The 27,152-nt window shown below is 35.6% G+C and overlaps 1 protein-coding gene across 38 annotated transcripts in view; it reads left to right on the plus strand.

Moving 5' to 3' along the window:
• NRCAM (neuronal cell adhesion molecule) overlaps positions 1-27,152 on the plus strand; it is a 150,266-nt gene that overhangs the window by 88,632 nt on the left and 34,482 nt on the right. For 16 of the 38 annotated variants that reach the window (XM_050323933.1, XM_050323938.1, XM_050323915.1 and 13 more), the window contains 18 exons: positions 345-541; positions 1,429-1,551; positions 1,938-2,108; positions 2,550-2,606; positions 4,639-4,750; positions 7,048-7,232; positions 8,651-8,782; positions 17,074-17,217; positions 18,201-18,312; positions 18,640-18,806; positions 18,890-19,037; positions 19,600-19,724; positions 20,967-20,996; positions 22,202-22,303; positions 24,613-24,810; positions 24,923-24,993; positions 25,847-26,072; positions 26,362-26,477. In XM_050323933.1, coding sequence (XP_050179890.1) covers positions 345-541; positions 1,429-1,551; positions 1,938-2,108; positions 2,550-2,606; positions 4,639-4,750; positions 7,048-7,232; positions 8,651-8,782; positions 17,074-17,217; positions 18,201-18,312; positions 18,640-18,806; positions 18,890-19,037; positions 19,600-19,724; positions 20,967-20,996; positions 22,202-22,303; positions 24,613-24,810; positions 24,923-24,993; positions 25,847-26,072; positions 26,362-26,477 — 2,416 coding nt within the window. The remainder of the gene's footprint in view (positions 1-344; positions 542-1,428; positions 1,552-1,937; positions 2,109-2,549; positions 2,607-4,638; positions 4,751-7,047; positions 7,233-8,650; positions 8,783-17,073; positions 17,218-18,200; positions 18,313-18,639; positions 18,807-18,889; positions 19,038-19,599; positions 19,725-20,966; positions 20,997-22,201; positions 22,304-24,612; positions 24,811-24,922; positions 24,994-25,846; positions 26,073-26,361; positions 26,478-27,152) is intronic. The other 22 variants (XM_050323941.1, XM_050323943.1, XM_050323917.1 and 19 more) reach the window with 3 other exon arrangements.

Here is a 27,152-nt window from a genome sequence, read left to right on the forward strand (position 1 = left end):
TTTAGCAGTATCTGTTCTTGCAGATGTTACTGCATCATTTTTATCAGAAAGGAAATCAGTTCTTTTCCATGTATGATTAAATGTAGTTTAAAAAAAAAAAATTGACTTTGAAATGGCTCCTGTTAAGAAGTTCAGCCAAAACCTTCAATTTTAAAACATTGCCTGATTTCTCATATTAAAAGTGCTGTATTATGTTATTAGCTCATTTAGTTTGGGAACAAGTCTTACTTATCTGCTAAAGAAGAAATAATATGCATTTTTTGTTAACTACTTTTTTCTTCTTTCCATACAATCTACAAAATGCAGCTGAAGAAGAAATTTTCTTTTTGTTTTTATTATTTTAGCTTCTCCTGGACACGCAATGGAACTCATTTTGATATAGATAAAGATGAACAGGTAACAATGAAACCAAATTCAGGGACCCTTGTCATAAATATTATGAATGGTGGGAAGGCAGAAGCATATGAAGGAGTATACCAGTGTACAGCAAGGAATGAACGAGGAGCAGCCATTTCCAACAATATTGTTATAAGGCCTTCTAGTAAGTAAAGCTCTTAATTTTCAGAAAATATGAAACACTTTGGTTTTCTTATTTTCTTATGAACGTTTTGTCTTTTTGTTTTCCTGTCTTAAAAATTTAATCACCAAAGTGATTATGTTAGAAGTTATTGTCTCTTTTCTGATACTTAGATTTAATATTGTATTGCATGTTCTCTCAAATACTTCTTTAGAAAATTTAATAACTTGGGGTTTTTTTCTTAGTACATCTGGATGACCTATCATATTTAAAACTGAGTTGTATATATGACATTACTATTAGAATAAAATATTTAAATCCTTAAAGTACATCCTTGCTGATGACAATTTTTCTTCTCTTTACAAAGCCTATATTCCACAGTTTTTGTAATAGCTTTAATACAGAACAGATTGGGACTAGAAAGAAGATAAAGAAAAAAAAATTTATTAATGGTAGACTGGTTTTACAGCTTTTTATGTGTTTTGGTTTTTTTTTTTTTTTAATCTGATTAGTTTTTCAAGCTTCTCGGCCTAAAATGTGCTGTTCTTACATTTTAATAAAACTGTGTGTATAATATTGTTTCAGGAAGGTCTATTCCTTCTAATGTAGCACATCACTTTTTTTTTTCATTATTGTAGTTAAAACTTTTCAAGATACTGTTATAAAACTTTTCCTGAGAAGGCAAAATTATTTTAATCAGTTGATTATACTTTTGGCAAATCAATGCCATATTTTTCTTCCAAGAAAATATAAAAAAGAACAAAATTAAATCTTTAGTAAATGTACCAGGACTTAACATTCTGATGCATGTACTTCTTCTGTTTTTCTGGAATATTATGTGCATTTTCCCATAAATTTTGGAGGTTTTGTCAATCCATAGTTTGTGTGTGTTTTAAAATTACTTTCTGTAGGATCGCCTTTGTGGACCAAAGAAAAACTAGAACCAAATCAGGTTCGCGAAGGTGATTCACTAGTACTGCACTGCAGACCTCCTGTTGGCTTACCACCACCTATAATATTTTGGATGGATAATGGTGAGTTTGGGTTTTATGCAGAAGTAGTTTACTTTTTGCAGTTTTTCTGCATGGTAGATCATTGTTTACTTACCAAGACCAGGTGGTGGAGTTTCCCTGTAAGTTAAAATTCAGAGAATTTCCATTTCTGTAGAAATGAAGAAACAAGCAGACATACAGCCCAAAAGCATGAAGTCAAAAGCAGCTGGAGAGCTTCATGTAAGTTGTAGATTAACCCAGTGGGGAAGAATGGGAAGACAGGGGAACTTGCTGGGAAACTTAGAAATGTCTATATATGTACAAAGCCACAAAGAGTGTAATTGAGCGAATTTATGATCTGAGTCTGCAGATCATAATAACGGAGTGTGTTTTATAATTGAGATAAATGTGTCCTTGTTTTCCCTTAGCTTTCCAAAGGCTGCCACAAAGTGAAAGAGTTTCCCAAGGTCTAAATGGAGATCTTTATTTTTCTAATGTACAACCAGAAGACACCCGGGAGGACTATATCTGCTATGCAAGATTTAATCATACACAAACTATACAGCAGAAACAACCCATTTCTGTAAAAGTCTTTTCAAGTAGGTATTGCATTACCTAATTACATACTTACGTAGTATTTATCTGGAGTTCCTAAGTTATATGCTGACTTCAAGTAGTGTTACACTAGGGAACGTTGTCACTTTAATTCTGAATAAGAAATTATCCTACTGTATAAACCTGAAATATAATCTCCAGTTTTCTTGACATTTTAAAAACTGTAATTTTTCGCTTTATAAGGCTTTGTCTTTTGAAAAAAATGTTTTGTAAGATTTGAAATATAGAAAAAATACAATGTAAAAAAATGTTTTCAGATGGTTTTCCAATGCAAGAATATAAAGTTATTGTGAATATTGTAACTATTGAAACAAATTAATCAATCATTTGATTAACTCACCGTGGCCATATCATCAACTATTGATTCCCAGAACATTTATTTATCCCTCTTGTATGCTTTCTTCATGATATTCTGTTTATTTCAGTGGATTCATTGAATGACACTATAGCTGCTAATTTGAGTGACACTGATATTTATGGTGGTGAGTTACACTGGTCCCCACTGATACTCCCTGTTTCACAGTAGCATTTAGTTAACTAACCTCACCTCCATGGCTACTTAACCTTTTGCTCCCCTTTTCAGTTTCTAATAAAGGTATCAACTAGTGCTGGTGATAATACATACTTTAGGAAGGGACTGCACAGTGTGATTCTTTCAAATATTTAATTTTTCAATGTTATCCTAACATATGGCTCATAAAAAATACAAACACTTATAATAAATAAATCCTTTCACACTGGGGCAGATTTAAAAAATGGTCTATTTGATTGCTTCTATACTGTGTTGCTTTTTTATATTTTTCCTCCAATTTACCAAGTAGCTTGATAGTTCATTATCACTAGGACTATTCAATATCATGTGTTGCATAACAAATAACAACAATTAAGCGTTTAACAGATGCTCTTCACATTTAATATCTTATTGTATGTACCATTCATTTTTATCTTAATTCATAAGTGTGAAACTGGAATTAATGAAAATCTGAACACTTTAATACTATCTGTATAAATAACTATGTAGGGGTAAGATGAGTTTTGTTTGCTTGGTGTTTAAGCTGGTCTTCCCATTAATTTATGTTGAATTATCTTTTGTATATGGTGACTTAAATGGTATGTTTAGCGAGGCTGACTTTGGAGCACCACTGGTTCTGTAACACTTGAGGTTCTAGACTCTCCACTTAATATTGTGTGACGTAGAAAATAAATTGATAATTTACTCTTTTTTGTCTTTTTCCTTGTTAAATGGGGCTTTGTACGTATTAAACCATAACTTACGTTAATACAAAATAAAACATGGGCACAGAATATTTTACTTCTCTGCATAAAAACTATGTGTTATTCAGGAGGAACAAACAAGAAATAAATACCTTAATACAAAACAATAAAATAACTACAATTAGTTAGCAAAACACTGTTCGATTGGCTCACAACTCAGAAACACCAGGGGTGATTCTTCTGAATTTTCATAGTCTCAGAATATGATAGATTAGTTGTTGCTGTGAATATCAGCTGCATTCTTGACTCTAGGCCTCCCCTTTCTCCCAACAATGCTAAGTTGTTTGTGTACTAGTTTTTAAGAAACTCACAACACACACTGTATTTAAAATCATATTTATGTTTTTCTGTCAGTAAATCCTGTACTCTACCAAACTTGTAGTTTATTGTGTTTCTAATCACATTAGAAAAAAAAATACAATTTACTGTAATGTTTCAGACTGCTACTGCACTTCAGAGCAATTTAATCCTATATATTAAATTGCTATAAGAGAAAAATTAGAGGATTCTCAAAAAACACTCTATAATTACAGAAAACACTCATATTATTACTTCTATAAAGGCACGGGAAATACTATAATACTTCAAAAGCCAACAGAGTATAATGTCAGAAATTGGTCTTATATTTATAGCTGCCTACTTATTGTGGTTATTTCTTACAAGTTAATCAATGGTTCTTTATTACAAGACTGGGGAAAAGCTTGAATTAAAGTTAAATATACAGTAAGAGGAAAATACAAGGCTTCTGAAACCACATCTCACATTGTCTAGAAAGTATTAAAACATATTGCAAAGCAGGGCAAACCTTTCATCCCCTTGGTTTATATTTCTGAGTAAAATAACTTTACTTTATTTTGATGGAAGCCCAGAAATTTTTGGTAACTTTGAGTCTTGCCTGTGCCTCACCAGTGGCTTATTACTCCCCATAATAATTCTACTGAAGTGAATAGGGGCTGCTTAGGATTAAAGCTGCATAGTTGTCTATGTAAAAGCTTTGTATCAGTTGCTCCTGTCTTTAATAATAACATTTTTCATGTATGTGTTCAAAATCGTGGCATTTAACAGATATGTTATGTCTGTCAAAACCTCATGTGTTGAGCTCTGTAGTTGTGTTACACAATGACTTAAATGGCCAACGTAGAGCAAAATCTCTGTCCAAAATGTGAGAATGGATGTATGCATTTGATCAGTATTGAGAGAAAAATCAGAAATTAATTATTTGAATTTTTCTTTTTCCAGCAAAGCCAGTTACAGAGAGGCAGCCAGTTCTTCTAACACCAACAGGTAGCACGAGCACCAAAGTGGAACTCAGAGGAAATGTGCTTTTGTTGGAGTGCATTGCAGCAGGATTGTGAGTTACTTTTTAGATAGCTTTTGGTTTTTTTCTAAATAGAAATACAGAAACGGAGGGAAACCTTTCAGAGATGCTGAAAATGTTACCACTGTATAAGCTTATGTGTTTCAAAGAAGTAGAAGTGTAAAATGGAAGTAACTATAATAAGATCTTTCCTTGGGCTGTTTACTTAGGCATCAAATTTAAAACTGATAGACTTTAAAACCGATATGAACATATGCATGGCCTCTGCCTTCTGAGATCCCCAAACCCTATTCACAGGATACACGTTATACTGTTGGTTTTAAAGGACACAAGCATGAAATGCCATAGGGTGAAGTCAGGCAAACATCCAAAGAATTGCACTCAGGAATAAAGCCACTGTTTTTTTCCTAAGTTTGCAATCATTAGGCTCTCAAATTATATAAAAATAGACATGAATTAGAATGCTGTTCTAATCTGAGAAAGCTTCTTATATATGCTAGTAATTACTTAGATCAGCTAGGTGGGAGTTGTTAGAACATATCTTCAGCTCCTTACATCAGATTTCTCATTGTAGTTGAGTTTAATTGGTACTTGTTTCTTCGATGCAATGCAGGTTTGCTTCTACTGGTTATTGGGCAAGAAGAAAATTACTGAAGAGTAATTTAACTTCATTAATTAGATTGATCTTAAGTCAGTTTCATTCTCAGGAAGAAATCTGAGAATAGATGGGTTAGAAATAGAAAATCCTCATTACCTATTTCAGGAACTGTAAACGTGTTTACAGTGCACAAAGGCATATAATGCAGAGGGCTTTGAATTAGCCATGTAATTGTAAATCATGCACCATGAACACGCACGTGTGTTCACTTGCATAAGCTCCAGAGGGCTTCTCATGCACACTTGTCACAGCTCGACAGGAGCATCAGTGCAGTGTTTCTGTCTCAGCTGTAGTCTGCGCAGGTGTTTGCATGAGCAGCACCAGCAAAACCATGCCTGTGAGTGGGAGTAGCATCAGCTCAGGTAATCTTTGTCTGCAGTATGGTTACATGCTTTTTGACAACCCTGCAATAGAAGTATTTGGTGTTCCAAACATGGGTGAAATGGCTGAATAAAACCAGTGAAAAATACAGAGTATTATACAGCATAGTATCTTTAGCTGTCATGTAATATTAAAAAAAAAAAAATTCACTGAGGGAATACTTGTCCACAAGGAGCCAGATGCAGACTTTTTTAAAAACAACTATTCCTAATTAGGGACACCATAAGTAAGTGTCACTGTTATAAAATCTGTGATATTAGACTGCTATGGGACGATTTGCCTAGAGTCACTACTATTTGGGAGAGGACATTCTACTCAGTAAGAAACACCTTCTAATTTTTTATAATTTTTAAAATATATCTTTATGTGTTTGAACAACTTTTCAGCTGCAGTGATCAATTTGGGGTGTAGCCAAGGTTTAGACATGGTGTGGTGACAAGTAGCTATACTTGACTCAGCACTGACATTGTTTTCTTCATTTCTTATAAGAAATATTTCTGTCTGCTTACAGCTCTGCTGTAAAATTTATGATGTTCATGAAGCATTAGAACACACTAAGGACAATTATTAACTTGTCATTATCTAGAAGCTACCTTTAAAAGCACCATAAGTATCAATTTAATAGTAGAAGCACAATGAGATTTGAAACTTGTCTTCATTTATCAACCATCAGGTTTTTTAGATTAATCAGCAGACAAATGTATTCTGTAATTATTAATCCTGTGAACAGATGGCCATTGACAGTGTTAGTGAAGCTTGTAATTTCCTAGAAACAAATGCTGGCATATTTTTCATATTTGTTGCATGAGCCCCTGAATCTGGGTAAAGGCTCTCAGAATCACAGAATCACAGAATATGCTGAGTTGGAAGAGATTTATATAAGAATCATAAAGTCCAAACCCTAGCCCTGCGCAGAACCATTCCCAAGTCACACCATGTGCCTGAGAGTATCATCCAAACACTTCTTGAACTCTGGCAGGCTTGGTGCTGTAACCCCTTCCCTGGGGAGCCTGTTCCATCACCCAACCACCCTCTAGGTGAAGAGCCTTTTTCTAATCTGCAACCTTAACCTCGCTGACACAACGATCCTGTCACTGGTCACCACAGAGAAGAGATCAGTGTCTACCTCTCCTTTTCCCTTCATGAGGAAGTTACAGACTGTGATGAGGTTTCCCCTCAGTCTCCTCCAGGCTTTAACTTACCAAAACATATGTTAAAAATATAAATGTATTGAACTCTTATCTTCCTTCTGTTCAACGCCTAAATTTGATCTGTGCTTTTGCTTCTCCAGACCCACACCAGTAATCCGCTGGATTAAAGAGGGTGGGGAACTGCCAGCCAACAGAACGTTTTTTGAAAACTTTAAGAAAACTCTCAAGATTATAGATGTTTCTGAAGCTGACTCTGGGAACTACAAATGTATAGCAAGAAATACACTAGGTTCAGTTCATCATGTCATTTCAGTAACCGTGAAAGGTAATATTAAAATTATCGTTAATGTAATGTTGTCAAGTATCCAGAAAACAAGAGAGAAGTAGGCTTTCTAGGATGAAGTATACCTGAAAGGATAAATGATAGTGGTTAAAAAATACCCTGAGGAAACAATCATTAAACCATCTGAATTCTAGCACTGGAAGGACTATCTCTAATCTTGTTTTCATTTTTTAATATTCTTTTATAAAGCATCAGACTAAATTGATATTGTACTGTAACATTAGTAAGATAATTCATTAGTTTGCACCAGTACTACATTTATTTTGGATCCTTTGATTTTTCTGTCGTTAGACTGCTTCTTTCTCTTGTTTTTATATTTTCTTCCCCATCCCTCTTCATCATCTCTTTCTTATTTTCTCCATTTTTTTCTGCACACCATTCTTATAGCCCAGATTCTTTCTTTTCCATTTTACAATTGTCTTATAGTCTTATATTCTTCCTTTTTCTCTCTTAACTGACATTTCTGAGTTTCTATCTTCATGTTTCTTTACTTAAAATGATGCCTTACTAGTTCTAAAAACATTTACAATATGTTTGTCTAAACAGGAGTTGTAAGTATGTTGTGAATACCATGAAACAAAAAACTGTAATGGCAGCTAATTAGTCATTGAAATAATCAGTTGTAGTGCTTACTTTGCATACTAAATAGCCCTTTATTGTGTTGTAGATCAGCATCATTTTATGATCACATTGAACATCCATTTTAAGAGAAGTCTAATTTTCTGTTTTCATCTGTTCATCAATCCAAAGTCTGAAATTTAATTGTAAGATGTGATAACATATGCTCTTTGTGGTTATTTATTGTAAAAATAAAGGAGAAATAGTTGGATATCTTTTATTAGGAATAGTGTTCCACCCATTCTGATCTCAGTGTGATTTCATCTGTCTCAGGTAAACATCTGACCCCACTGCAATCATCCGTTGAATTTAGTGAGACCAAGGGTTTTTCCTTCTCTAAGTTTCACCCTTGACATGAAATCTTTTTATATAATCAAACCTAAATTAATTCTTAACAACCAAACTACTGTGAGCATGGATATCTCCGAAATTAATCAAAATACCACTGCAGTCTCTGCAGATGCCACACTCAGAGAAATTTTGCTTGCTTTAGGAAAGGCAAATTAGATTCAAAGCAGTGAAAGAAAAGTGAAAAGAAAACCCTTGTTGTTTGTATCAGAATTTTAATGCAATAGGTAGCCAATAGCTCAGTTTAGCCACTGTATAATCTACCAGTTAATCCTTGGGTATCACATAGAGAGAAATAAAGTAACAGTACAAGTGTAAGTCTGTATCTACACATAACCTTGTTTGAATTATCTTCTGGTTACTGTACCTGTGCCTTATGACTTTCTGTACATAATTCTGAAAAATAATTGCTGTCTTTCTCCTTTTAAACCCAGCTGCCCCATACTGGATAACAGCACCCAGAAACTTGGTCTTGTCTCCTGGAGAAGATGGAACACTGATCTGCAGAGCTAATGGCAACCCAAAGCCTAGTATTAGCTGGTTGGCAAATGGCGTTCCCATAGCAAGTAAGATTCTTAATTACCTTACAGGAGCATAAATAAGAAAATATGAGGAATATCAGGTTAGGTTTTTTCACATATAAGTGAAGAGCCTGTATTTGAGTAGTTTTTGCCTGACAGGTAATACTAAATTATAAAATATGTGGTAAAAATACTGTGGTTCATGAAAGTGGAACAAATGTGCCCCTAACATGTTTGAGAGCACAAAAGTTTGTAAGCATACTCCTGGTTGTTCTATCTGGTGTTCTGCTGGTAAATATATTTGTGGAGATCAGGTGGTAGTAACAAAGCTGTGACATTTGTCCCTTTCACAAAGCCATTGCTCGGTTGTAATTTTTACCCTTGTGTTTTTGTGGCAGTTACGTCTGCTAGATCTCTCCTTTGCTGCCCACTGCAACTCTAATGTTGTCTAGGAGCCCTGAATGTGACATAAAAGATCAAGTCCTCACATCTGTGGATATATAGAGCACTTGTAGGATTTGCAGGATTTGCAGTACACTGCAGGATTTGCAGCTTAGCGTATGTTAGAGCCTTCCAGCCTTCATTACTAAGAAGCTGCAGCAGCAAAACTGACTGAATGTGTCAGCACCTACCTGGCAAACAGCTTGTGCCAAGTAGGTGTCAAAGAAAAAGAACCCCTAAGGCAGTGGAGTGGCTGTTTCTGTGTACATGGGAATGAAAAGCAGGCCCGAATTGGTAATTGAGTCACTTAATTGTCCTTATACGGGCAATGCTGTATGACAGACACAAGGTAGCCACTATATATAGCACAACTTGACTTGGGAAGGACTTGCTGGAGGACACTGCAGGGAGTGCACTCTGCATACGCTGTGCCGCAAAGTCACGCTTGGTTCTTCTAGCTTTACCCTTCGTCATTCACAAAACAATAGTATAAAAATGGACAATTTGCCCTGCTGGTTCATGAGAGACAATGTACTCTAAAATAATGGTCTCTGCTTACCTGTTTAAAGTGTGACAGTGTCGCTTACAGAAGTTTCCTTAGGAGTTGTTTAAGTCTGTTGATGAAACAATGTCAGTTGGTTTGGGACAGGGGGAAGGATTGTCTACAGTCAAATCTAGGAAATAGCAACAGGTAAATGAGAACCCTCAACAGATACATTTGAAGTATTTAGTATACAAGCGAGATTAAACTTAATTGGTAATTTAGCAAAGAACCTGTTTCATGAATCCTAATTAAATGTAAGTTGAGATCTCTAGCCTGAGATTTAAAATGACAAGTTTCCATTGGTTAAATATGTTATGTAAGCTGACATTAACCACCTCATCAAACAATGTTTTTACAGGAAAACAGGAAAGTATCAATGTAGTTTTGTATTGTGTATGGTTATACACAAATATATCATAGTGCCTGCCTTATCATAGAAGTTTGGTACCTGTCCTTCACTTTCCTTTCTGGGTTTTTGGTGGTCTCCTCTTCCTTTGTTGTTTTCTACATATTTACAATTCACTTTTTGTTTGTTTGTTTGTTTAGAGAAGACTTTTATCCTACTTTCCCCGTAGATTAACTGTTATTTCAGGCCTCCTGACTAATAAAATCATTTTCACCTGGCTGTGAGAGTCACCTTTGCCTTGCACTGCTTCCTTGTCAAAGCTGTAGGACATGCTGTTCAAATGACAGACAGGTACATTTTCCAGAAAAGCAATGATGTGTTCTGCATTTTTGCAGGATAGAAGTAAAATCATGGTTTTCAGAAGCAGCTGCAGGATGCCACCAAATTTCCCAAATACAAAGGCAGCATATATTGGCTGGCTGGCCTTGAGGAACCAGTACACAGAGTCTTGTTGAAGGGAACTCAGTAAAATTTAAAATACTTTAATTAAATTAACAACTGAAACTTAGTAGGGGAAAAAACTGAAAGAACACAGGAAATAAACAAGTGGGTAGCTCAGCCTTACGCGAAAGGTCACTTTCACTACTGAGAAAAGCTGAAGCTTTATCCCCCTTAAATATTTAAGTGCAAGATGTTTGGATGCTCCAGCACAGTGCATCTGTCAGCACATCTAAGAGAAGCCTCATAATCACAGAAAGTGCAGTTCTTAAAATTCTTAAAATTCTTGTGATTATTTATTATTCTGAGTTATCAAAAGCTGTTCTGGAAACTCCCAAGTACAGTGGGCCTTTATGTTCACTTGTTACTAAATTTTATGTTCACTTGTTACTAAATTATAGAATTGAGCCCCTCATCTTCCAACTGAATGATTAGTAAATCACTGTAAAAGGAAACTAAAGCAGCTGTTTCAGCTTCAGGGCAGTGCTGAGAGAGCTACACCCATGGCAGGATTTCAAAGAAAAAGAGCTACATTTGAATTTCAAAGCCCTGCTGCCATCATATATCCCACAATGTGCCTCCTGTGGCCTAGTAATCTGTTTGCAATACTTTAATTTTCTGTCGGAAAGCACAACTGGGAGATCCTTAATTCTTCCGGTTTTGTTTTTTCATAATAGAGTCAGACAAGGAAGGGGGAATGTTGAAGAAAGAACCATTCGTCCATATCTCAGTCAAAGGCTGAGGCTTAAATGTCAATGGGGAAAAGGGAAATATAAAGAAAAATATAGTGTGTATTAAGTACTTATGAAAAAAATTTCAATGGTGTAAATCTTGTTCAAGATTATAATAATATGAGTAAACCAATATTTTAAGAGGAAGATGTTAGGTTTTTCTGAAATATTTTATTTAATTTTCTGCAACAATAATGCTGAAAAGAAAACCACCATCATTTCTGAAAAAACAAAGCTGCTTCAGACTTATTGGAGTGATAAGGACCTAACCTAAGCTCTTAATGTTTACCAACAGGAGTATTTTGAACTCACGTGCAACTGCCCTTTTGAGGTCAATTGGAATTGCTTTGGCAAGTAGCAATTGAAAGTTCAGGCCATGACTCTGTCTTGCCTTGTGCTTCAATTAACACTCAAGGTCTGCATTATTTATACAGCTGCATAATCCATTGTGTCTTACTTCTTTGATATTCAGCCTGGTTTTATAAAAGGGAAACCATGCATAAAGTATCTCAACTTTTAAGAAAGTAACAACCCAGATTAATTGAGAAGGGGAAGCACTTTCATAATTGGACTTCAGAAAGGCATTGGAAATACTGTACAAAAGACAAATTTATTGGTTCAGTGGTTTATAGTTCATGATGAGCTATTAATTATTAGATACAGACACCTAGATTTATACAAAGTAATGCACACAAGGCGCTGTTTATCATCTTTCAACATGTTCTTCTCCTGTTTATATCACACTTCACATTGAATTTCTAGATTTGAGTTAGTCTCCATTAGTACTCATACTGAATTAAGAGAGAAACATTAGCCTTTAGATTTCCTTCATGAAAGGCCTTGATAATTTCTGGCTCAGAGATTTGTCATCTGTTGTGTTTTCTCTGAGTATACACACACTGTATATACTGGCTGTGCATGGCAGCCATGGGTGGGTGGGGAGAAATTTGCTGGACTTTGTTGCCCTAAAAAGTTCAATCTCATACAGGAAAGTACTGCCAGGGCAGGCATCTATCCTCTGCTTCTGCTGTCATTGTGTTGGAGCTGTGCAACTGGCCTAGGAAGTGCAGGAGCTATAAAAACCTTTGATAATCAGGTGTTTTTTTAAATTTTGCACAAGATAATTAAAGTATGGTCACAATTAGTGCTGATAAAACAGTTCCTTTGGAGATAATGGAACTATCAGAATCAGAAACTCGGAAACAAGGATTTCCGTGATCACAGGAAAATACTTTGCTGAGAAGCATGTGAGATTGATAAGAAAAGAAAAAGGGCATTCTTTGCCATTTCAGTCATTCAGTTATAGGTAGTTTTAACCCCAGAAAGACTTTTCTAGTTTTGAATTTTATTACTATATTCATAAATTACTCATGAATGTGAGCTTTTGGAATAAGCAAGTGAAGAACAATAGGATATTTTAGCAAAAGTTACTATAATATAAATGATCCTGATGATCCTCTCAGAAGGTGAAAAGCATGAGTATCACTATAAAAAGACCGTATGTTACTACACTCATAGCAGGAAAAAAAGGCACCTAAGCTTCTGTATTTTCTTTCTTTATATATTTGCACAGTAACAATGTCTTAGGATTAAAGGGTGGGCTCAGTTCCGCGCACACTGTGTCTCACCTAAAAAATCCAATGCGCAGGCTGGAAGGTATAAAGACCTTCCCTGGATCTTTGCTCGCGAAGACTGGCCATTATTTATTATTATAACAATGTCTTTAAAGCTATCTCTGAACTTAGAGTTGTTAAAAATCACGGCTTAAGAGCCATTACTAGTCTCATACTCCGATTTACACTCCCTATTGTTTGTGCATAAACTGAATAAAAGAATTGTAGTAATATTAGAACTGTGATAATAAATGTTCAGTATAAAAATCTACTGCAGGAAAAGATCACTCAGACAGACCTGATATAGTAGTTTACTGAGTTCTAATCAGTAAATTTAGATATATAAAATATTTAATAAGTATGGGTGGGTTGGGGGTCAAGTACTTGCTACACTTATAGTTAGAATGCAATACAAAGATTATCACATAAGGTTACTCTAAGTATCTTAAATGTTACATGAATGCAAAAACTTGTCACTTACTAACCCATTGATGTTTGGTGTCAGGTAAGTAATTCTTACCTGACTCCATATTATTGGGAGCAAATGTTGGCTGTTACAGGGCACCTCCTTAACTGTCCTGTTACAGCAACAGAACTCCTGTAGCAAATCCTCATCATTCATATACTGGTTTTACAAACCTGTTTTAAGTATTACATACTTAGGCTATCAGTACCAAATTCAGATTTGGCTATCATGCCTTTTTTGTGCAACTATCTTGTAATGTGTCCAGAATACTCTTACAGGCAAACAAGCAGTGCTTGAGTGGCCCTACGCTCCTTTTTCCCTAGTAAAAGAGAAAAAAAAAAAAAAAAAAAAGTAAAAAAAAAGGCTGGATTATGGAAAGGGCTGAAGTACTATATGCCTATTGTACCTCAGTCTTTATTTACTAGCAAGACTGACCTTTGGGTATCCCAGGTCCCAGAGACCAGAGAAAAAGACTAGAATGAACCTGTACCCTTGGTGGAAAAGGATCAGGTCATGGGATACTTAGGCTAACTGGACTTAATAAGTAAGTCCACAGGCCCTGATGGGATGCACCCACAAATGCTGACTAAGCTGCCATATGTCATAGCAAGGACATTCTGGATAATCTTGGATTGATCATGGTAACTGGGAGAAGTGCCCAAAGACAGGAGGAAAGCAAACGTTACTCTTATTTTCAAGAAGAGCAAATAGGAGAACCCAGAGAACTACAGGCTGGTCGCCTTCACCTTGATCCCTGGAAACATGACGGAGCAGCTAATTCTGGAAACCACTTCCAGGCACATTAAGAACAAGAAAGCTGTCAAGAGTAGTTAGCATGGCTTCACCAAGGGCAAATCTGGATGATGAGGCAGAGTGTACCCTCAGTTAGTTTGCTGATGACATGAAAGTGGGAGGAGTGGCTGATATACCAGAGGCTGAAATACTACCATTCGGAGGGATCTCATCGGGCTGGAGAAATGGGCTGACAAGAAACTCATGAAGTTCAGCAAACTGAAGGACAAAGTCCTGCTAATGGGGAGGAACGACCCTAGTGCCAGCACATACTGGGGAGAATCCAGCTGGATAGTAGCTTAGCAGAAAAGGACTGGGGCATCCTGGTGGACACCAGGTTGACCATGAGCCAGCAATGTGCCTTTGCGGCAAAGAGGCTAAAGGTATCCTTGGCTACATTAGACAGTGTATTGCCAGCAGGTCAGGGCAGGTGATCCTTCCCTCATCTGGACACAGTTCTGGGCAACTGGCTCTAGGTGGCCCTGCTTAAGATGGGATTTGGGTCAGATGACCGACACGGGTCCCTTCCAACCTCAGTGATTCTGTGTGCTGTGTATCCAGCAGCATGTCCTTAAGATCATTAAAAATACTGGATGATACAGCATCTAACCTGTATGACCTGGCCCTGCAAAACACAGTGTAATACACAGGCAAAGGCTTTTAGGTTCTATTGTTGTTGGGCAGGAGGATGAGGCATGTCAGAAGACAGGCTGTTGACTAGATGCCAGTCTCAACAGGGAGCTTTTGAATCAATGCCCTGCAGCATGCAAGTGGCTAGACCAGTTAAAAGGAAACACAGACTAACCTGACACTTTCCTCTTCTCTTTCCTCCTGGGACCCACAGCTTGAAGCCATTTTCTGAGAACAGGCACCTACTTCCTTTCCTTTAGATAACTGAAAAGGGATATCTCTTTTTTTCCTTAAATACAGCAGTGGAAAGATGCTATCCCTCTTTTTACATAATAATGTAATGGTTAGATCATTGTTTTAAAACCCAGTTCCTTCTTCAGTCATAGTGAGTTGAATTAATGGCTTCTGTCTCTTTGGATTGACCCTACCATCAGCCTGTGAGGCTGGATATAGATACATAGATTATGAGAGTGTGTGAAAGGGTCAGTCTGTACACCCATTAAATACTTTTCTGTGTGCAAAAAGTGCTGCAGGATACAAAGGATATGAGTGGAGGGAAACCCAGAGCCTAGGGCAGGAAGTAACCGTGATTGGAATGGCTGTGGGCAAATCTCCATCCTCCTAGGAGGGCAGTTGTGCCTATTTTCTATTTAACTGTGATTTGTATGCAGAAACAGACCATTTCTCACAGCTGGCTGGCCTGCCTGCTGGGCTACTCACCTGCTTCATTTGTTTTCATCCCATGAATCTTTTAATGAAAATGGCATTTACACAGAATAGGGAGCAATGTGAGACATAGAATACAATAGGAAGTAAAGCAAAAGAGATGAAAAATAAGTGCCAGCAATCCAGAATTCCAGAGAATAAGCATTTAAAATCCCAGTGGTACCTTTGTTTCCTTTCCAAGTTTTTTGAATTTGTGATGTTGATTTGAACTCAGAGCGATGGAAGACCAGAGGGAAAAATGGAGTTGAAAACTGTTCTTGAGGCAACTCTTTGGAAATTGATGTAATTACTTTACATGAAAAATGGCCTTAGAGTTCACTCAACATGGAAATACGCTTAAGCAGAAGCACAGAACTGTGATCCTCTTTGTCTGGTTTCTTCTCTTGTAGAGAATTCAGTAGTAGATACTTAAAGAAAATGCAGGATAAATTTCTCCATTTTCTTTACAGATAAGTACTAAGGCATTATCTCAATCAAAAGGTCCCGTCACTTATGGGAAATTGATGTTGATTGATCTTTTCCGTGAGTCCAAATAATTGAGAAAATTTTTTATATGAAATTGTCTTCCACAAATATACTTATTTTCTGAAGCTTCAATATGGGTGTTAATTTTGATGATGCGTCCAAACTAGGATATACACATTTATTTTTAATATAAGAACAACATTAATTTTACTATTAACTTTCAATAATAGTAATAATAGCACATCTGCTTTTTAATACATTAATATTATAATCTGCTTTTACTTAATATTTTCGTGAAATATTAAACTATAGTTTCTGCATTTTTATTGTTACAAGCTAAGTTTTTTCTCCATTGTACCTGTCTAAATCCATCGATTTGGATGATAACTGACCACTATTATTCTTCAGTATTATCTTAGAATTTTATTTTCAGTTATGTCCTTGATGCTTCTGAGATGCAAGAGCTGTTTGACAGCTCAGACTACTCCAGAACAGTCAAGGAAATTCCAATGTATTCCAATTCCCTTGCATAAGGGAAAGAGTGCCACCTGCTGAATTCCTAACTGCTCTTGTGAAGACCATTTCTTGATTTTGTGGGAAGGAATTGCTTATGCTTTACTCTGAGGTAGTTTTCAACTGAGTATGGCTATTTTTATATTTGGACAATTATTTATGGTATAACAGTTGATTCGAAACTTTAAAGTCACAGAGGACTGTGTCATTCTATCAGCACTTTCTTTTGACATTCAGAAATACTTTCTTATTTTTCTAGATATTGTGTGTATTTGCCTGAATCTTGTCATATCTGTATTTTTCCTCTATATTGCATGTAAAATACAATCTCAGCTTCATTTCTTTGGAAAAGAAACAAAAAAATGGTAACTCTACCATCCTGAGTAAATATTGTAGAATTGGAAGATCTTCCATTACGTATTAAAATTCGTGTCTTTACCAGTGAGCAATCACCCAGGAAAAAACCATAAAGGGCATATTGGTCTTTCAGATTCTTCTCTTCAGAAGTATGAAACTTACAGTCCTAGAGCATTTTAGGAAAAACAATAATTCTTTTTCTTTACACCAACAGTTGCCCCCGAAGATCCTAGCAGAAAGGTAGATGGTGACACCATTATTTTCTCACACGTGCAAGAAAGGTCAAGTGCCGTCTATCAGTGCAATGCTTCTAATGAATATGGATACTTGCTAGCAAATGCGTTTGTGAATGTTCTGGGTAAGAAACAGATTATATATTTTTCAATTTTCTTAGGTATTTAGTTGTCTGATGCTACTACACAGACTCTGTGTTCAAGCCTTGCTTGTGGTCTTTAGTGAGAATCAATGTATTTTCTGACCCCTGTAAGAAAAAGGAGTATACATACCTCTTTTTTCTAGGATATTCCTGAGTTTTAATTTCACTGTACCCAAGTAAGAAGGATAGTTGTGAAAGCTGAAGAAAACTTGGAAGAAACTTTCTATCTCTCTCTGTTTTTATTTATTTATCTATTTTTATGTAAATCAAGGAAATGGAAGTGTAACAAATAAGGCTGGAGTTAGTATTCCTTAAGTTAGTATGTTTCAATACAGTTTCATTGAGTGTGGATATTTTGCATCAGTCGAACGGGTGAATCTCTAAATTACTGTTGCAAGGGGACATGATTATGCATTTTTCTGGAAGGCCTCCCAAGAATGCGTTTCTGGTTACAAGATGTTGTGGCCTCTCTAATTCACGCTGAATTTAACAAAGCTAGTAACAAAATTCTCGGCAGAACGGCCTCTAAAGACTCTACTGCAGGAACTGGCACATATGTTGATTGAGAGACACTGTCTTTTCAAAGAAACAAAACGTAGGTGTTGCACCAAAAATATATCCTAGCTTCTTTGTGCCTGCAGGTTTGTTTGGATTATATAGTTCACTCTGTTCCCAGGAGATTATCTTCTTGAAGTATTTACTGATTTAAAATTTTCCATTTGAAATCATTGTCTTTGCTACCCACCACTGTGACTTGTAAACAGGCAAGAAACATTTGTTTTTCACAAGATAATTCCCCTGCATTAACTTCTCCTCAGGCTAGTGCCAGTAGAACATATTTGGGCCTCGACTGAGACCAGAAATCACTTCAGAGGAGGATGTTAACATACAATCCTTTAGGCCAGTCTAGATGTCTTTGGATTTTGTATCTTTTTACCTATATCCGAATATCTTTGTCTTTTCAGCTGAGCCACCGAGAATTCTGACTCCTGCTAATAAGCTATATCAAGTCATCGCAGATAGTCCTGCATTGCTAGACTGTGCTTATTTTGGGTCACCTAAGCCTGAAATTGAATGGTAAGCTGGAGTTGTGCTTGAGATATGGAAAATGAGCTGTTCATATCTATGTAGACAAGCACTTGAAGCTTTAAAACTATTTAAACTCTATTTACAAATTTAAAATAGTGTATTTTAAAATACATGCTGATTACAATTCGCTAACACAATATTACATATACTTAATGTAACAGCAGTTAAGTTATCCCCACAGAGTCAAGCTTAAATTTCTTTATGTAATATGTCTGTATTTTTTAATGTGCCAGTCCTAAGTTTGCATTTTCTGATAATAAAATACTACAGAATTTAACTTTGATGCTGGATAATGATATTACTTTTTACATAAAGGTTTAAGGGAGTGAAAGGTAGCATCTTGCGTGGAAATGAATACGTTTTCCATGATAACGGAACCTTGGAAATTCCGGTGGCTCAGAAAGATAGTTCTGGTACATACACATGTGTAGCAAGGAATGAATTAGGAAAGATACAAAATGAGGTGCACTTGGAAATTAAAGGTAAGAAATTAATCATTTGTTCATCACTGATTAGAACAGAATTTCAGACATTCTGAATATCTAATATTAATTTTAAATTTCAGATCCAACAATGATAATTAAACAGCCAGAATACAAAGTGGTTCAGAGATATGGCCAAGTTTCATTTGAGTGTATAATAAAACATGATTCTACCTTACTACCAACAGTTATATGGTTGAAGGACAATCATGAACTTCCAGATGATGAAAGGTAAGGATCAAATAGTTTTCCTTGGTTTTTTTTTTTTTTTTTTTTTAGGTCCTTTTGTCTACTTCTTTTCGTGATCTCTGGACAGAACATACTGACCTCTTGAAATTTTCCAAGGAAGACTGATAAATATTATAACTATTCCTTATTCGGTGACTTAAGGACTTACCTAGTGTGATGAAAATATTAAGATAGAATTAAAATAAAATGAGGTGTAAACATTTATAAAAATAATGCGCACTGACGATGTATATTAAGTGTAAGAAGAGGAGAATTGATATAAGAAGTCAAGTAGATAATGGAAGACTATTTTGCTCTAGATCACATATATTTAAAAGTTGTTTGAGTATATTTAGAAAGAAAAGCACATTAGGATAGACAGTTACTGTGGGAACGTGCTCAAGAGCAATGTAGAAAATGAAAGCTTACATTGTCCCATAGCTTACCTTGTTGTTTAGGTATGTGCTGAAATACACACATATGGGATTAGATAATGTCTTATGCAAGTTTCTTATAACACTACCAGTTATCGAAAAATCAGTGGCTGAATCTATTGTATTTACAGGTTTCTAGTTGGTAAAGACAACTTGACCATTATGAATGTAACTGATAAAGATGATGGAACATACACTTGCATAGTTAATACTACTCTGGACAGTGTTTCAGCAAGTGCTGTGCTTACTGTTGTTGGTAAGAATATTCTCAAATTTTATGATAGTGGAACTGTGTTTAATTACTGTTAAGTATTAAAACATCATTAGATTTAAACTGAGAAGCACAAACATAGTTTTGCTTTCTAGGACAGGACAAAGGAAATGCCACCTATGTGTAAATGTGTTTCAGCTTTTAAAAATGCATTCTTAGCCTAAAGTTTACCTTTGAATCAGCTACTTACGAAAAGGTCCAGTAGCTACAGGACAAATTTGCTTTCGCACTGTAGAGGTTTTTATTTTGATCACATTTAAGCTAGCAGAGTATTTGTTCATAAACATATAAAATCGCAGAATGGTTTGGGTTGGAAGATCATCAAGTTCCAACCCCCCTGCCTTGTGTAGGAACACCTTCCACAGAACCTCTCTGAGCAGCCTGTCCCGTGCCTCACCACACTCACAGGAAGGAATTGTTACTAATACCTAATCTAAACCCACTTTCCTTCAGCTAGGGCCATTCCCCACTGTCCTGTCGCTCTATGCCCCTGTGCAAAGTCCCTCTCCAGCTCTCTTGTAGCCCCCTTTAGGTACTGGGAGGCTGCCTTCTCTTCTCCAGGCTGAACAGCCCCAACTCTCTCAGCCTGCTTTCATGGGAGAGGTGCTCCAGCCCTGTGATTAACTTAGTGTCACTACTCTGGACTCATTCCAACAGCTCCATGTCTTTCTTGAATTGGGAGTATGTTATCTCGGGAATCTCTTTCACAACTACATTACTGAGCATACTTGGTTGTATGACTTCCCATGGATTTTATTTTTACCTTAGTTCTCTGTTAAGTTTTTATGATTTCAGATTATTGCAGAATATATTACTTTGCACCTTCTCCAATTTGTAAGTAAGTTTTAAGTAGATGTCCTAAATGATTCTTACCTGAGTTCAAGCTGAGACTCAAAGTCAAGTATATGTTTTAAATTTGTTCTGTGATCTTATGCCTATCCAGGAATGATCTAAGCCAAGTAATTAGTACTTATTTAAAAGTTTTTATATGATTGCTTACTTTATTTATTTTCTTGATCTAGCCATCTTTTAAAAATGAATAAAACATTCAGAATAGTTTTATAGCTTTTCAGTGAAAAATTATCAATGTATTATTTTAAATTAACCATTTACTCTAAGTAAGGTAACTTTTCTTTGTCTCTAATAACTAAAGTCTTTAACTGCCTACAGTATTCTGTTTCTTTGGCTACTAACTGATTAAATCCTTTATATTAATGTCCTTTTCAGCTGCTCCCCCAACTCCAGCTATCATTTACGGTAAACTAATATGAAGTTCTCTATCTACATCATCTGGCAGATATATTTCTGATTTGCTATTGCGAAGTGCAACATCTTTTTTTTCCCCCTTTTCCTCTGTGTGTGTCTGTGTCTGTTTGTGTGGTTTCATCCCATTTTACCAACTGATTCATTACTGGAATACTGGACTTTGGAATTTTACAGTACAGGCTGCTTTGTATTTTAGGGAATTTTAGGGATTTTCAGAGATAAATTATTTATATAAGGTTGGTTATAGTACAACAATGTTTTTCTCATTGGTAAATCCACTCATAATATGAATATGACCATATTGACCAGTTTGGCTTACAACTGATGAAATCGCTAAGATTTTGAAGTTAAAGCTGAAATTAAAAAAAAAGTCATCTGTTAGTCAGATACAGTCTTGAATTTGATGGTATAAAGCCTTTAATTTTATAGCATGTTTTCTGGTTTTAGGTTTTAAAGTGCAAATGCTAAAACACTTCAAGGTATAAGGATCTTAAGCACTTTTATATAAATCTTATCACATTCAATGAAAATGCTTATGTATTCATAAATGAACCCACTCATTAGTCTTGATTTTTGTGTAAAAAATCGTATAATGAATTACCTTTGGGAATTTGGAATGGACAGTTACATCTTTATGCGTTATAAGGATGCATAGTAACAGATTGCATGGACTGATTATATGTCTAGACCTTTTTAAAAGAATAGCAAAAAATAAATGAGTCAGTAACTTGCAATTAGTTTCTATTTGAACTATACTTGATTGAATTCATATGAAAAATGTTTGTAGTGCTTCTGGAAAAGCTTCTTTGATCTGAATGCTTCTTTATTTTCCATGTTTTGTTAGATACTTCTACTACACTAGATAACCACCCATAATCATTCAAAGATAAACTAAACATGCATTTCACAATTCCTTGCATCTCATCTCATTTTTATATCAAAGTGCACTCAGACACAGATAAAAATAAATACAGATTCTTGTTAATGTATAGAAGTTTTCAGATTGCATCAGTTCTCCCATTTTCATTTGTTTTGTAACAATTGCATGCTAATGGTCATTAAGTCCCACTTACATAAGTGAGTAGATATGCCCTGCTGTATTTTGGAATTTTTTTGATTGGAATTAAGGATTTTTTTAAAATATAAAACTACATATTCTGGTGTGGTTATTTACTTTGTGTCCATTTGATTTATAGCTCGACCAAATCCACCCTTTGACTTGGAATTGACAGGTCAGCTAGAAAGAAGCATTGAACTTTCATGGATACCAGGAGATGAAAACAACAGTCCCATTACACGTATGTCTGTTTGTATCTACTACATTACGTTGGCAGCATTACCTTAACTGTTCTCAAATTCCAGAGATTTCTGAGATAAATTTTGTGTGCAGCATGGAAAATGTTAAATGAATTCTCTGCAACTGCCATTTAATTACATTACAAAAATTCACATAATGTCCTCTACCATACAGCCAAGCAGAAAGACTTCTTTACTGCCCAAAAGAGCTGGGCCTTTTTATTCAAAAACCTGTGCTAGATAACATAGAAGTTAATGCATATATGAGGTCTGTCTGACAAGGTCCAGTCTTATGAATATGTAGAGAGTAGACTTTTTTATTAGTTGTATGCCCTTGAAAGAGAGAGCTACTACCATCTTGCATTAACTCCTTAGTAATTCTTGGGAATTTGAAATAGGATCAGTACCACTATCTTTAGGGATTATCCATCACTACTGATACAGAAGCTTATTCTTCATGAAAATAAAAGGCATATAAAATACAGTTTTTCTGTTTTTCTTTATTTTTCTAGTCCAGACAGTTAAAAGAGTAAAGCATGTCCATATAACAGAAAAATAAATATCTATAAATTTTTGAGACAGAAATTGATCTTAAATGCTGTTACTCTTCCCAGTAAAACATGATGAAAGACATTCTTGATTATACTGAGCAGAGAGGATGGAGGGGGAATTTAGGAGGAAGGAACAAAGATAATACTGTTTGTTTTCCAAAAAATCAGATGATCAAAAAGATTTGCTGGGGTAACTTTTTCCCCATGAGCAACTTAATGCAATTATTTAATTATTTCTGCAGTGTCTTTTTAGATATTAACTGCCACAAGTTACCAAGACCAGTGTACATGTTATGTTTGGTATGAGTTAGTTAGGCTGACTTACTGGGTGTTGCTCTCCAGTGTCTGATGCTGGTCAGTATCAACACAGAACACAAACCATAAGGATCAGGTGTCTGTAAAGGAAGTTTTATAAAAAACAGAATTTCACAAATTTCAGAACACATCAAAGATTTTGACTACATTTTAATGAAACACCAAGTGATTTTGCTGAAATTTTACAGTCAGACTTCTCTAAAATATATCAACTAGTAATATACTTTAAAAAATATATAGAAGATTAATGTAAATAGTTGAATTTTATTTAAGTTATAGTTTACTCATATGCTCTTTTATTAGTATTTTCATTTTATTTCCAGACCAGAAGACACAAGTCTTGTCTTTCTGTAGGAATGATATCACAGTGTATGAAAAAAGATAATACTTGGTGTTGTTGGCTTATGTAGGTCTTTCTAGAGTGAGATATTGCATGCACTCTGATATTGGAAACTGAGCTCCTCTGAATAAATAATGCTGGTTTTAATTATAATCCAATTTATATTGCTGCATGGTCCCCTTAGAGCCTGAAAAGTGAGGCATTTCATTCCTGAGTAAGCCTATTTTTCCTTCTGCTGCTATCACTTCAAAGTGCAGATCAGGACTCAAGGATAGCACTTCATTACCAGTGATCCCTTTACAGAAGTAATTTGATTGACATACTAGAATCTTTCTGAAAGCTCAGATGGATTTTTTTCCCTTGAAGTTGCCAATAAATTGTTCTACTAGAGTTGCAGGCAGAATGCTAGTTACTAGGGAAGCAAAAAGCAGTAATGAAAACTTTTTTAGTATGTAATATTCTCACCTTTTCATCAAAGCTTTGGTCCAGAAGACCTCCCATCCCAAAGCCTTTATCGCTGAGGACACACAACCAGCAGTAATTCAGACAGTAATCTGGAGTCAGTTCTTTCTCTTTCTTACTCCTTAGACCAGAAGAAAATCTGCTAGCCCTAAGTCCAGAAGGTTATGATTAGTACCAGTTATGAATTTTACATATTGGCCCATCAAACTGTTGTGCATTATTTCTATATGGTGCTGTAAACATCCTTCTAAAAGAAATTTCTAGATGCCCCTCAGAATTTCTTAGTAGTGCAAACAGGATATATTGTGAACCATACTCTTGTCTTCTTGTCCCCACCTATACATGAGATAGGGAAAAATTCTTGTTACACAACACACAAATATTTGGTACTCATGTAAATTTAATATATTTAAACTTAAAGTTCCATGGAATGTACTCAGACTGTGCATTCTTGTCCCAATTATTTCCTACCTAAGCAGTACTTCTGGTATCCACATTATAGATCTGTGTTATGGTTTATGTATTTATTTCAAGTTCCACAGTATTGAAAAGCATTGATTGGAGCCCTCCCAGAAATGCCTACACTGGTCTAGGAACGTGTTACAAGTTTTGACATAAAGTTGGATTCAATTTCTGTTTGCAGACTTTATAATTGAATATGAAGATGGTCTGCATGAACCAGGAGTATGGCATTACCAGACGGAAGTTCCTGGAACTCAGACAACAGTACAGCTGAAATTGTCTCCATACGTCAACTACTCATTCCGTGTGATAGCTGTCAATCAGATTGGCAGAAGTCAGCCCAGTGAACCATCTGAGCAGTACCTGACAAAATCTGCAAGTAAATAAGTATTTCTTTTTATCAGTAATTGATTTCTACTATGAATAGCCTTGAATTTGCTTGGAATCAAACAGCAGTTATTCTTGTTCATGTGTAAATATTTTATTTTTAGGCCCTGATGAGAATCCTGCTAATGTGCAAGGCATAGGCTCAGAACCCGATAATCTGGTAATAACATGGGAGGTAAGTTGGATCTCTTTTTGAGGTTTCATTTGTTTTCACGTCTGTGAATAGCGTTTTTGAGAAATAACGATGAGAATACCCTATACATTGCTTATTTAAAATATTCTTGAAAAAGAGTTAAATTCAGATATTTACCTGTCTTCTTTTCCAGGAAAAAGCCGAGTGCTTTTTGAGAAAAAGTAAATTAGTTAAGTGGCTGTATTTTCCTGAGTGATTTCTCAAGATAAGCCAATAATTAGGTAATACAGGATGCTTTGCTGCCAGATTAGGAAAACTTAAAGATGTAAATTGAGGTTTATCTCAAGTAGAGTCTTATTTTTAAAATAATTTTTAATATGAATCCTACTTGTACTGTCATCTTTTGTGATGAACTAATTCATTATGCACTTTCACAGTAAAAAAACTTCCATCAAAGCTTTCTCTATTGTGCCTTTACCGTCATGACAGGAACTCAAGCAGAGCCATGTAAACCCAGTTTCCCATCCCAGGCAAGAAACATTGTCTAGGGAACACTTTTTATAGGGAGTTGGTGTAAGTCTGCTTTTTCCTCTTCCATTTCTTAAGAAATATTTGAAATCAAAATGTGTATACAGAAATCACAGGGTCTTGTTGTGTGAGAATTAACCACCATCACCATTCAGTGTGATTTTTATTAAAGAGTGGAAAGCAACTGAACTGACCTCTGGTAAAAGCTAAGTTGCACAACTTGAAAATTTCAGCAGTGCTTCTTTGTCACAGAACACAGCAGTAAATTTTCAGTGACATTCTAAAGAAGAATCAGTATATTTCCTTTGCAACTTTGGATTTTTCAGATGCTTCAGAATATTTAAAAAAATATTTCTTTTCATTTCAGTCTTTAAAAGGTTTTCAGTCCAATGGACCAGGACTTCAGTACAAAGTCAGTTGGCGCCAGAAGGATGTTGATGATGAATGGACATCTGTTATAGTTGCAAATGTATCTAAATATATTGTATCTGGTACACCAACTTTTGTTCCCTATGAAATAAAAGTACAAGCTTTAAATGACTTGGGATATGCACCAGAGCCATCAGAGGTGATTGGACATTCAGGGGAAGACTGTAAGTTTTGTAATTTGACTCAGTTATGCTACTTTAAAGGAACTAAATGTGTAACCTAAATGGGTATTTAAAATGCTGAAATATTGATAAGAGAATAGTAGTTATTGTTTTAATTAAAAGGAAGTAATTTGGAGATAATAACCCTTCATAATACTCTGTATTATTAATCCTGAAAACACAGGAACATTTTAATCTACTCCTTGAGTACAATGTAAAGAATCAGTCTGAAAAAGTATGTTTGTGTGGTTTCTCATTCTAACTGGATCCTTGTTGCATCCTTTCCACACAGTGCCAATGGTTGCTCCAGGCAACGTGCAGGTTCACGTTATTAACAGCACATTAGCAAAGGTGCATTGGGACCCAGTTCCACTGAAAACTGTACGAGGACATCTCCAAGGGTACAAAGTAAGTACAATCATAAGCATTCTCTTTTTTGTTTGTTAAATCCTATATGAGGTTGTATTCAGATTGAAGTACCTGATATATAAGAGGACTCTTCAGTGAGCTCCAAGTTTTGCTGATGAGAGCAACAGCTTTGATACGATTCACATAGAAGTCAGCAATGTTCCAGCCTTGTAGCAGTAGCCAACTGTGACGTTGTCCTTGAAGGAAAATGGGATGCGTTTGTAATTAAGTTTGCATACATTAAATGGATAAAAAAATAACAGTTCTGCAGATCTTATTCCAAAATAATATTTAGAGGATGTAAAAAAATAGTTTCTGTAGGAATCTCTCCTAGGTCTAATGCTAAGGTTACTCGTCTTCTTCCACAATATGATTAATCACATCTTTAATTCTGAGTAACTGGCCACTTCCTAATGTATGATGGATTCTGTGTCTTTTTGGAAGTCAGGAAAAGTTCAGTTTAAAAGCTTAATTTAAGGACATAGGAAATGACAGAAGAGTCGAAGTGCCCATAAAAGTGAAGGGAACTGGTATCCCTAGGGGATAAAGAAAATCTGGTGGCAAAAGTTGCTTCAGAGATTGCACTAGACTTCCTTCAGAAGAAACTCAGGGGTGCAAACTGAAGAAGTGAGGTAGAATGGTTGTGGGGGGAAGAGTGGAATGTGAGGAAACTCC

This window comes from Myiozetetes cayanensis, unplaced genomic scaffold, assembly GCF_022539395.1.
Source record: "Myiozetetes cayanensis isolate MyiCay16 unplaced genomic scaffold, myiCay2020 scf3, whole genome shotgun sequence".
In the NCBI taxonomy this organism is placed as follows: domain Eukaryota; kingdom Metazoa; phylum Chordata; class Aves; order Passeriformes; family Tyrannidae; genus Myiozetetes; species Myiozetetes cayanensis.